The sequence below is a fragment of the Myotis brandtii genome, unplaced genomic scaffold (assembly GCF_000412655.1).
Source record: "Myotis brandtii unplaced genomic scaffold, ASM41265v1 scaffold186, whole genome shotgun sequence".
Classification (NCBI taxonomy): Eukaryota; Metazoa; Chordata; class Mammalia; order Chiroptera; family Vespertilionidae; genus Myotis; species Myotis brandtii.
Genome location: NW_005356905.1, coordinates 3,018,661 through 3,033,436, shown reverse-complemented (window position 1 = coordinate 3,033,436; position 14,776 = coordinate 3,018,661). Strand labels below are relative to the sequence as shown.

The following is a 14,776-nucleotide window of genomic DNA, read 5'->3' as shown; positions in this document are numbered from 1 at the left end:
GGACTGAAGGGTCCCGGGTTGGATTCTGGTCAAGGGCACATGCCCAGGTTGCAGGCTCAATCCCCACTAAGGGGCATGCAGGAGACAGCCAATCAATGATTCTCTCTCATCATTGATGTTTCTCTCTCTCTCTCTCTCTCTCTCTCTCTCTCTCTCCCTCCCTCCCTCCCTCCCTCCCCCTTCTCTGAAATCAATAAAAATATATTTTTTAAAATTAAAAAATAAAATAAATAGCATAAAACTAGTATATTTTTAAAAGTTCGCAGAATTATTTCTTCAAGTAAAAAATACAAGGTAACTTATCAAAAGCTTTAAAAATTAGTGTTTTGTAAGAAACAATAGTAAAAATGTTAACTAGTTTTTCAGAATATTATTGAAAAATTTGATAAAATTAACAATATAAATTATTACTGCTTGCCAGATAGAATTGTCAAGGAAAACAGTTCCGAAAACTTACCTTGTAGAGTATTTGGATCGATGAGATGGATGGCACTGGTTACGCGAATACATACACAAATCTGGTTCATATTTCCCAGGCTTTGCGCCAATTTTGGGGACAGACAAACAACATTATCCTAGGCATAAGAACTAACATTTAGAGCGAAGCTAATCCTAAGTAACAGTCTCAAAAAACACTCATCAATGCATACCTGATCCAAGTGCATTTGCTCAAACTAAAACATTAAATTTTTAATTCTGTGTGGCAACAAAGGGCCTAAAAAGGTAATTTTTAGAGAAGCAGAAAATAAGCTATTACCTTCTTAAAATGTGGATATTTGTCTTAATAAAAATGCTTTAATTTTTTTTCAGGCAGGCCATACTCATCAAGCTATTAAGTTTACTTCAAGTTTATTGAAGCATGAATGCTTATCACTCTATGTTAACATTGTACACTCTTAGCAAAGTATTAAGCACCAGAAGGAGAGTGATTCTCTAAATCTGTGACGTCTTTCAATCTCCATAAAAAACAAATTTCAGGGGAGCCACATGTTTCTTTCTCATAGATACATTAATAATATGCCCCAAACAGTAAACCTCTGTGTGTACCCTGGAAAATAATACCAGTAATGGGGTTATCTATCTATAAACTGTATTAAAATATAAAAGAATATGGGTTATATTTTAAGCTGCATCTTTTCACAATCATAGGTTTTTCCACTAAAAGGACATCTGTGCATCCCTAACAGCACCTATTCCGTACTTCCTTTTTAACTAAGAGTCTTCAAAGATGAATGAAAATACTACTTTACATGGTGTATGCATCCAGTTATCTGTATGAATCACTCAAAGTACTTTATACACAAGGCCTTAAATATGCCCTCACACCTAGATTTATACTTCCCAGGCTCTGCACCAGTAAAATGTTCAGTTTTAAATCAGGGGTTTGCAAAATATGCCCCTCAGGCCAAATTTGGCCCACAGCCCACTTCTATAAATAAACTTTTGCTGGAACACATCCTCAGCCATTCGTTTACCTATTATCTATGGCTATTTTATGCAACAGCGAGAGTTGAATAGTTGCAAAGGAGACTACAAGGCCTAAAAGTTGAAAATATTTACTATCTGGCCCATTACAGAAAAACTTTGCTAACCCTGTTTTAAGCCATCATTTCATCCCTGAAATTGCATTACATTATAAATTAACAATAACAGCTTAAAGCTTGAAAGTCACAGACCTAGGTACAAATAAATCCTGGCTTCATCATTTTAGTTATGTAACTTTGGTCAAGTCATCTAACCCCCAGAAGATTCAATTTCCTCATCTTCAAAATGCTAGTATAATTTATCCCAGTTATTATGAGACATAAACAGGTGAAATATACTCAAGTACTTACATATTAACTTATACTGAATGCTCAGAATAAATTATGGCACTTATTATTATTGGTGATTTAAATATCAACATATAAGATCCTATACTGCAGAGACCTCTAGAGACATAATCCTTAACACTAGCCTTCTGTACACTAGATCCTCAATAACTATTTGTTGAATTTTAATCCACTTATGTTTTTAGAAGCAAGTTTTTACCTTAGTACAATTAAATGAAATGATAACCTACACGTTTTAAGTGTTATTCATATTATGTTTTTAAATCACAAAATGATTCTATGGTCTCATTTCTACAATACTGTTTATTTTCATCATGCTAAAATCCAATTTGAACATATTCCAAAGTAGTTCACTGATATTTATTTTAGTATCAATTCCTGTATTCAAAGTTTCATAGAATTGTCATGTGTCCACAAGGATCACAAATTTTAAGAAATAAGGACATTAAAAAACTGAAACAGGCCTTTTAATTAGTACACTAAAAGAAAGGGTATGCCAATTTTAAGTGTAATTACTTTTTAACATCTTTTTCACATGGCTGAGTGTGTTAAGAAATCATTTATGAAGGAAGTTATTCTAAATTTTTAACCAACCCCAGAAGGAAACCAAAAGCTAATCATTACATATAAACCAATTAATTACTTATACTCTTTTATAGACTCGGATTAATTAAATAAGTACCTTGCATATTGGAACAATTTCCATAGAAAAAGTGCTTTTGTAATTGTATGTGTTACTATGGATATCCTGAGAGATCAGTCTCTGTGAGGCTTTGTATCTATTAAGAGAAAAAGTTAATAGTAATGAAAAGACAAATGTCTTACTTATAAGGTCTCGAAATATCAATTTTCGTCAAATCCAACCATCACTATCAAAAGTCCGAAACAGCTTTCTGATGTCCGCAATGGAGAAGCCTAATTTCATCCACTTACATTTCAAACCTTCACCAATATGACCACACCCTAACTATTTTCAACTTTATCTACTAAAAACCTACAAACATGTCTTAGGCTCAGACCATTCTAACCCTTATGCAGTATCTATTAGAAGGTATCTTCAAAATGCTAGTATAATTTATCCCAGTTATTATGAGACATAAACAGGTGAAATATACTCAAGTACTTACATATTAACTTATACTGAATGCTCAGAATAAATTATGGCACTTATTATTATTAGTGATTTAAATATCAACATATAAGATCCTATACTGCAGAGACCTCTAGAGACATAATCCTTAACACTAGCCTTCTGTACACTAGATCCTCAATAACTATTTGTTGAATTTTAATCCACTTATGTTTTTAGAAGCAAGTTTTTACCTTAGTACAATTAAATGAAATGATAACCTACACGTTTTAAGTGTTATTCATATTATGTTTTTAAATCACAAAATGATTCTATGGTCTCATTTCTACAATACTGTTTATTTTCATCATGCTAAAATCTAATTTGAACATATTCCAAAGTAGTTCACTGATATTTATTTTAATGTCAATTCCTGTATTCAAAGTTTCATAGAACTGTCATGTGTCCACAAGGATCACAAATTTTAAGAAATAAGGACATTAAAAAACTGAAACAGGCCTTTTAATTAGTACACTAAAAGAAAGGGTATGCCAATTTTAAGTGTAATTACTTTTTAACATCTTTTTCACATGGCTGAGTGTGTTAAGAAATCATTTATGAAGGAAGTTATTCTAAATTTTTAACCAACCCCAGAAGGAAACCAAAAGCTAATCATTACATATAAACCAATTAATTACTTGTACTCTTTTATAGACTCGGATTAATTAAATAAGTACCTTGCATATTGGAACAATTTCCATAGAAAAAGTGCTTTTGTAATTGTATGTGTTACTATGGATATCCTGAGAGATCAGTCTCTGTGAGGCTTTGTATCTATTAAGAGAAAAAGTTAATAGTAATGAAAAGACAAATGTCTTACTTATAAGGTCTCGAAATATCAATTTTCGTCAAATCCAACCATCACTATCAAAAGTCCGAAACAGCTTTCTGATGTCCGCAATGGAGAAGCCTAATTTCATCCACTTACATTTCAAACCTTCACCAATATGACCACACCCTAACTATTTTCAACTTTATCTACTAAAAACCTACAAACATGTCTTAGGCTCAGACCATTCTAACCCTTATGCAGTATCTATTAGAAGGTACACTAATATCCATAAGACTTTGTTCACACTAATCTCACTTTTCAATATAAACTCTACCTTTGAAAATTTCCCACTTTAGGAGTCCTTCCTCTACCAGGAAGCTTCTCCCCAAAGCTCTCTACCCCTTCTTTTTGTTCTCTTATTTAAATATATTAAATCAATCGTCTGGCACTATGGTGCTTACCACAGAGTGAAGTCTATATCCCCAAAGTGATTCTTATGTGCTCTTAGGGTAATACTTCCCTAATAATAAATATTAAATAATAATAATAAAATAATAAATATTTTAGCATAAGAGAGGTTGTTTCAGACTGAAGCATGGATATGACCTATATCCACTTCCCACTCTTTGGATTTAATCACATTTAGGTTCAGAACATACCTACAGGGAACTGTACACTGAAGAAATTCTACCATCTTCTGAGCATGCTGCTTTGAAGAATAATAGAAATCCAGTCCATCTTAAAAAAAAACAAAACATGAAAATAATTCTGCAAAATAAGATTTTCCTCTACTAAGATGACTATATAACAAATCCTTTAAGAAAAGCTATTTCTAAACCTGTACTTTAGAGACTAGAAAAACAATGTACATGTCCACCAACAGCAAGCACTGTAAGCAAGAAATTTAAGAGTGTGCTAAAGAATATTTATATTTTATTATTAATTAAAGAAATATTCATCCATCATTTAGTTGTATAAGTATGCTACATCAACAGCAAGTGATAATATGCTCTAAAGAGCCATTATAAAATTATACAAAAAATTTTAAATTCCATCTTCAAGAAATCTAATTATATCATTTGTTTATCACTGTTTATTATTACTAAGTATAGTTTTCTGATTTAATATATCCAAACTAATAATGAAGAAATTCTACCATCTTCTGAGCGTGCTGCTTTGAAGAATAATAGAAATCCAATCCATCTTAAAAAAAAAACAAACATGAAAATAATTCTGCAAAATAAGATTTTCCTCTACTAAGATGACTATATAACAAATCCTTTAAGAAAAGCTATTTCTAAACCTGTACTTTAGAGACTAGAAAAACAATGTACATGTCCACCAACAGCAAGCACTGTAAGCAAGAAATTTAAGAGTGTGCTAAAGAATATTTATATTTTATTATTAATTAAAGAAATATTCATCCATCATTTAGTTGTATAAGTATGCTACATCAACAGCAAGTGATAAGAATATGTTCTAAAGAGCCATTATAAAATTATACAAAAAATTTTAAATCAGAATAACTTAGAGGTCTCAAAAATAACTTTCTTCCTATCAAAAACTGATCTCTGCTTAAAACAAATTTCCAATGAATTTTCTATCATAGCACTTGACAATCTATTAATGTAGTTACTGGTTTACTCATCTGCTAGCTACTTAGTATACATTTAAATTAAAACAGAAAAAAAATAAAAATTCAGTTCCTCTGTTGCACTAGGCACATTTCAAGTATCCAATAGTCACATATGGCTACTAGCTACATACTGGACAGTCCAGATAAAGAACTAAGATTTTTTTTTCTTTCTAACAGAAAGTCCTTTTGAACAGTACTACTTTAGATATTATCAGTAAAAATAAGAGTCCTTAGGTTAGCTGAAATAAAATTCTACTTCATTTCCAAATGATTTTACATTTCAACTCACCATGAATTTCTTTGATACGAAGTGTATTCTGATGCATTCCATATTTCAAAATTAACTGTTCCAGATAGTAGAACCTCATCCATAGGTGCACGATTTTTGTCCAGTCTCTTCTCTCTTCCCACATCCCCCTCACCCCTTTCCCGCCCCCAAGAATAGCCAGTCCACTCCCTTTCTATGCCCCTGATTCTATTATAAACACCAGTTCATTCTGATCATCAGATTATTCACTTGATTTTCAGATTCACTTGTTGATAGATGTGTATTTGTTGTTTTACTAGCTATTTGTAACTGATGAAGATATACAAACTGGAGGATTCACTCATCATCTTTCATTACCTTTTGCCTAACTTGAACCACAGCCTTCCAGAAATCCTTAGCTTCTACTCTATGGCAATCTCCACACATCTGGGGCTGAACAACATAATCCACCACGAACACTTGCTGAAGGATAGCACCATTCATCACCTGATTTAAAAAAAAAAAAAATCATACTCCTTCATCCTTCCTTTTGTTTAATAACAAATCAGTTTCTTAAAAGAGGACACTTTTAATATGTAACTCAAAATTTTTTTCCATTAATGCTTTGAGAATATCAACAATCACTTTAAATTAAGTCATACGAATAAGTTACACTATTTCAAGAAAGATATAGTAGTTTAATTTGTAGTATTTATTATTATATTAACATTTCAAATTTACCTTCAGTTGAAATGGTTGAGAATTTTTTTTACAGAATTTTATATCTATACTAGAGGCCCAGTGCATGAAATTAGTGCACTGGCAGGGTCCCTAGCGGCTGCCAGCTGCCAGCAGGGTACTCGCTCCCTTTCCCCAGCCAGCCCCACCCCCTGATCAAACTTCCAGAGGAACTCCCAGTCAAGGGGACAATTTGCATACTACGCTTTTATTATATAGGACAGCCTATATAATAAAAAGCTAATATGCAAATCACCTGAACAGCGGAACGACCGGTCGCTATGATGCGCACTGACCACCAGGAGGCAGATGCTCAACGCAAGAGCTGCCCCCTGGTGGTGTGCTCCCACAGAGTCGGGCTCACAGCTGGCAAGGGCAGCGGCAGTGGTGGGAGCCTCTGCCGCTTCTGCAGCAACACTAAGGACACCCCCTGAGGGCTCCCAGACTGCAAGAGGGTGCAGGCTGGGCTGAGGGATCCCCAAGAGTGCATGAATTTCATGCACCAGGCCTCTAGTATTTGCATATCTACTTATATAAAAACCCTGGGTGTAACATCACGGCCAGAACCGCGACCAACCAGAAGGAAGTCAGTCCTGCAGGGGTTGTCTTGGAAACATAACTGCACCTTCCCCCTGAGCTGTTTCCTGTAAGGGTGGGGTTTGAGGCAGGAACCCGCCCTCGGAGAGTGGAGGCATATCACAGCCAAGGGTGAACCTGAGTGGGGGCGGCTGAAAGGCTTAGAAAAGACAGACAAGAGAATGAAATCAGGGTCTCGGTGGGATGCTGCTTCTCTGAGAGACAGCGACCACACCCACAGCCGTGTCTTTATTTTATAGCAGATGCCACGAGGCAAAGTAAGGGCGTGACCAAGATGTTTACAACATTCTCCTGGGTTTCAATCCTACTCAACTACATGCACCTGAACTTTATCGAGCCTACATCACTCAGGCACGTGGGGCCACGTGTTTGGACCATAGGTTCAAGCTTACAACTATAGCTGTTGGCTATAATTGTGTTGGGAGGGCTCTGCCCTCCAAGCTGGGACTTGCATGTGGCCACGAGAGGACTGTGCCCTCTCATTAGTCCGAGGCTTGAACCTGTCCAAACACTGTAGCCGCTCTTCATACAGTGGGAGCTTCCGGAGCTCTGAAGGTCTGGGGAGGGCTTGAAGGAGTCCTATGGGATACCCCCGAACTTTGGACAGCACAAGTGGTTGGCAGGATATTCTGGAGGAAAAAGAAGACAAAGAAAGCATGTCTTAAATGTGTTGAAAGGTTAACTCTCTGTGAGACCCAGAATAGATAGCAGAAAAGGGAAGTGCAGGAGAAATGATTTTTGAGGTCTCTATCTCAGACTGTGAATTTCTAAATTTCTGAACCTTTCCCGAGAGGAAGGGACTCAGAGTAGCTGATTTCTCCGAGTCTGAGAGTATGGCAACATCTTTCCTGCTCCAAGCCTGGGTGTTCAGATGCAGGCTATGGGAAGGCCATTCAGCCCGCAGAGAAAAATAAGAGATACCAGCAAGTCAGTGTGTTTTTCAGTAATGGCATTATTAGCCTCATGGGCAGAACCAAGTCCAATTTGGTGGGGGCACATTTCTAAAAATTCTGCAAGAAAGGCTGTTATTCACAAGGGAGAAAGGAAGGAGGCAATGAAATGCAGAAATGGGGGTGCCCGGCAGGGCATTCGCTTACTTCATGTGGCCAGAGCCTCCAGAGCTCCCATTACTTCTCATTTATTTGTTCGTGTCTTATAACGCTGGCTAGGGCCTCCAATTCAAAGGGGGGGGGGGGGCGTGATAAAGGAGGCAGCCGAACAATGGTTCTCTCTCATCACTGATGTTTCTTTCTCCCTCTCCGAAATCAATAAAAATATTCTTTTAAAGTAATAAAATAATAAATAAATAACTTTGAAAAGATTATCTTATGGGCCAAAGTTGGGCCATTAAGCAAACCAAATAAATTGAGCAGTTAACACAAAAATAAGATTATCTTAGCCCACTAATCATAAGCAATGGTTGCTATTATTAGTGACCCAATCCTCTATGCAAATGATTCAAAAGAAAACAAAAGTTTAAATTAAGAGTGTATTCATGTCCTTTTAAGCTGTTCAAGTCACAAAGTAACTTACCAATAGCCCCTTCATTTTGACTACCTATATTTTAACCATGCTGAGAAAATTATGCACAGCTTACCTCTTTCTGAACAGTTAGTTTAACTTTAAGTCTCTTAGAATGGGGCTCAGTCCAAACAAAGCCTGCATCTACAAGACGAACCTTCAATAAAACACAAACAGAGCGAAACATAAATTCCCATGAGGAGAAAAATATGAAAGAACAGTTCATTAACGAATAAATTTCATAAGATGTTAAAGAAATCTGTAATTAGCATCACTACCCAACCTAACCAGTAAAAAATAAAAATTTATCATGAAAGGTATGGCAACAAAAACAGCAAATAAAAGGACAATCTATCCTGGACAGTGTGCTTAGTGGTTAGAGCGTCAGCCCTCACACTGAAGGGTCACAGGTTCAATTCCCAGTCAAGGGAACATACCTTGACTGTAGGCTCAGTTCCCGGCACCAGTCAGGGTGCATGCAGGAGGCAATCAATCAATGTGTCTCTCTCACATGGACATTTCTCTCTCTGTGTCTCTCCCCCTCCTATCCACTCTCTCTAAAAATTAATGGAAAATCATCCTTAGGTGAAGATTAACAAAAAATAAGTAAGTGAAATAAAGAATGAATATTCATCAGAGGGCTTTTCATGCACTGAACACCGAATCCACAATGATAATACACTGCTAAATAAGCAGGATCAGCAGAGACCAAGAACAGTTTGCTATGTGAGAAGCAACGTAGATCAATATTGCTAAAATGGGTATTTTAAAGAAGGAGGTGAGAGAACGAGAGGCAGTTTCAATAATTTGGCAGTTCTAGGTGAGCTGAACTGAGAGGTGCTGAAAATAACAGAAAAAGATCCAAGAGCTATTCAGTAGATAAAATCTATAGGATTTAATTACTAGATATGGAAGGAAGAAAGAGCATTCTAGAATGATGCTCAAGTATCCACCTTGGGCATCTAGATAATGCTATTTTTCTGACACAAAAAATCAGATTTAATAGGGAGAAGATGCCACATTTGGTTTCAGACATTTGAGTTTAAGAGGATTAATCTACGAGATGTCCAAGTGAAGCTGTTCAGTAGATAAGACAACATTTAGTCTGGAGCTCTATGGAGAAATCTGAGCTCTAGACAACATATTTGGGAGACATCGGTGGCAGGTGATAATTTAATCAAGTCCTGGCTGGTGAGAGCTAGATTAGCTAGTATAGCTGCAGCAATCCAGAATATATTGAGGTTTTACTGTACACAAAACACTGACTCCAGAAATAAAGGAGACAAATCAGAAAATAGAAAAAAAAAATTTTTTAAAAAAACCTATTAACAAACCCTCAGTACAATTCAAGAACAGAATGCATCAAGACTGAAGCTCAAAAATATTAATACTGGGGGGAAAAAATCAATACAAAGACAGAAAGATAAAGTAAAGAAAACTGCCAAGAACACAGGGAAAAAAAAGACAAAACAGTACAACATAAAGATTTAAAAGAACACAAAAGGAAAAAGACAAAGTTTAGCAATGGTTTTATACAAATATTTCCCCAGAAATTAATTGGATGTAAGAGGTTCACCGTAAATAATGAATGACAAATTTGATTGTATATTACACCTTTCAAAGCAGGCGGATTTTCGCTTTCATAAAAAAGAATATATGTAACTTTAAAAATGAAACTTTTGTAGTAGAGTGCTTACCAACAGTATCATTTAATAATTACTTTTGAAAAACCTACTTATACAAGGATTTTCCGAAAATAAGATATTATTACAAAAAGGTAGCTATTTGACCTACCTTACTCAGAGGGGCTTTGATTTTTTTCAAACACAAAGCAAGAAGTTCCCTGGATTCTAATGCACATTGTATCCAAGTTCCTGGTGGCTGGAAATATCTGAGAGAGAAGATGATATACTGAAACCCAGCCTTTCTCAAGGAAAAACAAAAAATTTCCATCTAAATATGCAGATATAATACTGATTATTAACCAGATATAATAACCCAGGGCTGATCTGAAGCACTTATCTCAAATACACTTTAATAGTTCTAGAAAACTTTCAATTAGAAGTGTAGCTTTAGTTAAAAAGGTAAAATTCTGGGTATTTGCGAAAGATAATCTAAAATAACCTATTAAAGAGGTCTTATTCTTCAAGCACCAGTAAGAGTTCCAGTGAGGATGACAAAATGATCAAAAGTTCCATGAATCTCAAAATGGCATTAAAATGATTTGTAATGTACTTCTATAATGTTAGGGAACTGCTTATTTCTCACACTAAAAAGATAAATTAGTACCACATACTATGTACCAATATAGTTCAGACTATTCATCTATTTCAAGTCCCTTTCCAAATTTTAACTGTAAAACTCAAGTTTTAAAATCTTTCATAAAGCCTAAGTAAAAATTGAAATCCCTCATGCATGTTGCTTTAAGTTTTTTAGCCCAGCCCACCCAGGACTTACAACCATGCCCAGCACATATTAAGTGGTCAATAAATGCTCGTTAAATACATGATACATTAATGTGCTATGCAAATACTTTTTTTGCCACACTTTTAAAGATTCATTCAAAATGTTATACAGGCCCCTTTGTTGTAAGCATGTTTTCAGTTAGAAAGGGATTCATATATCCTATATAATAAAGAGGTAATATGCAAATTAACCTTCACACCCTCACAAGATGGCTGCCTACGATCAGGCTGGTAGGGAGGGTTAGTGAGGGACGACCAAACAACTGAACAGCAGGCTGTGTGGGGCAACCAGGCCAGCGAGGGGGCACTTGGTGGCGACCAGGCAGGCAGGCAGATGAGCGATTAGGAGCCAGCGGTCCAGGATTGTGAGAGGGATGCCCGACTGCCGACATCCCCCAAGGGGTCTTGGACTGGAGAGGATGCAGGGGTATTTGCAAAAAATAATCTAAAATAACCTATTAAAGAGGTCTTATTCTTCAAACACCAGTAAGAGTTCCAGTGAGGATGACAAAATGATCAAAAGTTCCATGAATCTCAAAATGGCATTAAAATGATTTGTAATGTACTTCTATAATGTTAGGGAACTGCTTATTTCTCACACTAAAAAGATAAATTAGTACCACATACTATGTACCAATATAGTTCAGACTATTCATCTATTTCAAGTCCCTTTCCAAATTTTAACTGTAAAACTCAAGTTTTAAAATCTTTCATAAAACCTAAGTTAAAATTGAAATCCCTTATGCATGTGCTTTAAGTTTTTTAGCCCAGCCCACCCAGGACTTAAACCATGCCCAGCACATATTAAGTGCTCAATAAATGCTTGTTAAATACATGATACATTAATGTGCTAGGCAAATACTTCTTTTGCTACACTTTTAAAGACTCATTCAAAAATGTTATACAGGTCCCTTTGTTGTAAGCATGTTTTCAGTTAGAAAGGGCTTCATATATCTATATATATAAAAGCCTTCTATATATATAAAAGCCTAAGCGACCAGTCGACTGTTCGCTATGACACGCACTGACAACCAGGGGGCAGACGCTCCAACCGGTAGGTTAGCTTGCTGCTGGGGTCCGGCTGAAAGCTAACCTGATTGTGCACCAGTAGGGTCCCTCAGCCTGGCCTGTGCCCTCTCGCCATCTGGGACCCCTTGGGGGATGTCGGAGAGCCACAGGCCAGCCCTAGGGACCCCACCGCCACCAGTGCTCATGCACCGGGCCTCTAGTCATCTAATAAAGCTCCTTCATTCTGATGAAGAAATTAAAGCTTAGAGTGATTAATTGGCCAAGAGTTTCAAAAAGCTAGTTTTTTTTTGTTTTGTTTTTTATATTTTATTGATTTTTACAGAGAGGAAGGGAGAGAGAGAGTTAGAAACATCGATCAGCTGCCTCCTGCACATCTCCTACTGGGGATGTGCCCGCAACCCAGGTACATGCCCTTGACTGGAATCGAACCTGGGACCTTTCAGTCCTTAGGCCGACGCTCTATCCACTGAGCCAAACCGGTTTCGGCAAAAAAAAAAAAAGCTAGTTTGTGAGAAACCCAAGGCAACTAGGTATCCTGATTCTTTGTCCAGTGCTTTTTTCATTCCACCATTCTTTTAAGAATAGCAAATATTTATCATACATTTAGCCTCACACTTGCAAAGCTTGCAAACTGTAAACCCCCTGAAACAGTACAAACTTTCATGTATTTATATATGTACACATTTTAAGTATTTTGCTTGGGAGATACATTTTTCAAATTCTCAAAGATTTGTAACCCCTCCCCTCCAAAAAAGTTAAGAACTACTATAATCCTAATCCATTTGGGAAATCAAAGGCATATAATTTTTTACGAACAGTTTCATTGGGCAGGTTTGTGTTACTCAATGGTCTACTAGATAGATGTAAGTGGTTTATGGCAACAACTAAAGTGAATAAAGAAGGAATATAAACATTAATTTTCAGGTCTTCTGCCTTCAAATCCAGTTTCATTTCAGACCATTCCAGATATGATTTACTGAGCTTTTTCCCCCATCAACTAGTCATTTTAAATACATGGGAACATTTATAGATGTAATTTTTAAAACACATTGCTAAATTACTAAAAATATAAGGTGCTTTTTTAGCTTCTAGTGACTAAGAGGGGAAAAACTACCATGATAATAATAGTATGTCCTTAAATTGTTCACACCCTTACAAACATCAACTCGTTATATATTATATAACTGTATACATCAAACCCACTAATCTCTGAACATAAAAAGAACAAATTTATATACCTTTACACATCTTTACCAGATTAGCAGGGAAAACTAAAAAGTACACTACCAAATTGCAAATTCTAAAATCTTTGGCAACACTGACATAAATAAAATTAATTCTCAATTACATGCACTCTATTCATGTACCTTGGTAATCCTAGCACATCCTGGTTGCTCTCCTATATATAAATCTCAACTGTTAGTAGGATGAATGGTACCGCACCATACCTTTGGCATTGTTTGCAGAAAGATACGGAGACCTGTTTCGGGATGCCTTGGCTGATGTCTACTTTACTTCGCAGACAGGCCACACAAATATTGGCTGGATTTGGACTAATTACAACACCACATTCGCAGCACAAGCTTAAATAAAGAAAGCATAAAGTTTACAAATGAGATTTCACAAATGCACTGGTTACGTTTTGAAAACTATCAAACAAATAAACAAAAGCCTTCAAGTTAGGGCCATAATATCTCTGCCCTAAAAGCAGCAAATAAGAAAAAAAAAAAAAGCCATCTTCAAAGAGGCAAAAAAGAACAACCCGGAAAACTGAGGTTAAAAAAAAAAAAAATCAAGGACGGCCAAATTCCAAAAAGCCTCAAAATATATCCAAAGGGTCTAGAGTCTGAATTATGTCTAACGTCCTCGGACAGCATTATAGTCCAAAGACATTTTTTTAAAAGCTTCAGCATAGCACAGGGACTGCCGAAATGTAAACATTTACCCAGAGCAGAAAATTTTTACAGGCTGCAAAGAGCAGCAAGTCTAGTGACTCCATGTAACCGATGAGAGTGTCGGGATCCTGGATGCACTGGGAGCAGAACATGTTTAAGAATCACTGATGTTGTCCCAAAGAAATGTTCTGTAACCTGTGATGCCCTGTTTGCGGGCACACGTGACTACTGAGCACTTGAGATGTAGCTCGGCACGACTGAGGAGCTGAATGTTTACTTTTATTAATTTTATTTCATCTTCATTACTTTAAATTGCAATAGCCACCTGTGGCTAATGGCTCGGTATTGGACAGTGTTCATCTAGAAGACCGTAGGATGAATATATAAACACTCTTAAAGCAAATATTTGCGTTAACTTTCCAAGTAAAAATCAATTCTATTTCCTCAGGAAATAGGATTTTCATTTTTTTACACTTAAGATAAAGAATTGCCCCCATCAAAAAAACAAAAACAAAAACAGCGTTTCTCACAGTAAGTTTCAGACTCACGTTAACATCGTTACATTTAAGGGGATGGAGGAAGGGGGCGCGACTCACATGTGTCCGGGGGTGCGCTCGGCGGAGTCCGCCAGGTACTCCATGGCGCTGGTGCCCGATCCTAAAAAGAAAGAGCACATCGTGGCACCCGTCATTGGTCCATGCACTTCTTCACACACACCTTCCTCCTGCCTCTCTGATAAGGCAGCGCAGCCCGTAAAGCAGCAAGTAAGAAAAACCAATTCTACTTGGTAACTTTGAAAGAACTTCTTTAATATGAAAACCAAGGGAATTCCGGAGTCGCCCGTCTGGGAGACCCTCTCGGGCCCCTCAACGCGGCCGCGGACCCCACGTGTCACCTGGGCGCCCAGGCCGGCGG

General features: G+C 36.7%; 1 protein-coding gene across 1 annotated transcript in view; it reads right to left on the bottom strand.

The window, feature by feature from the left end:
* Positions 1-14,776, bottom strand: part of NMD3 (NMD3 ribosome export adaptor) — a 28,948-nt gene that overhangs the window by 13,725 nt on the left and 447 nt on the right. The window contains exons 2-10 of the mRNA XM_014537970.1: positions 14,458-14,518; positions 13,415-13,549; positions 10,267-10,363; positions 8,549-8,629; positions 5,978-6,123; positions 5,659-5,732; positions 4,393-4,471; positions 3,639-3,735; positions 458-575 (exon numbers count right to left, since the gene is read on the bottom strand). Coding sequence (XP_014393456.1) covers positions 458-575; positions 3,639-3,735; positions 4,393-4,471; positions 5,659-5,732; positions 5,978-6,123; positions 8,549-8,629; positions 10,267-10,363; positions 13,415-13,549; positions 14,458-14,501 — 871 coding nt within the window. The 5' untranslated portion in view covers positions 14,502-14,518. The remainder of the gene's footprint in view (positions 1-457; positions 576-3,638; positions 3,736-4,392; positions 4,472-5,658; positions 5,733-5,977; positions 6,124-8,548; positions 8,630-10,266; positions 10,364-13,414; positions 13,550-14,457; positions 14,519-14,776) is intronic.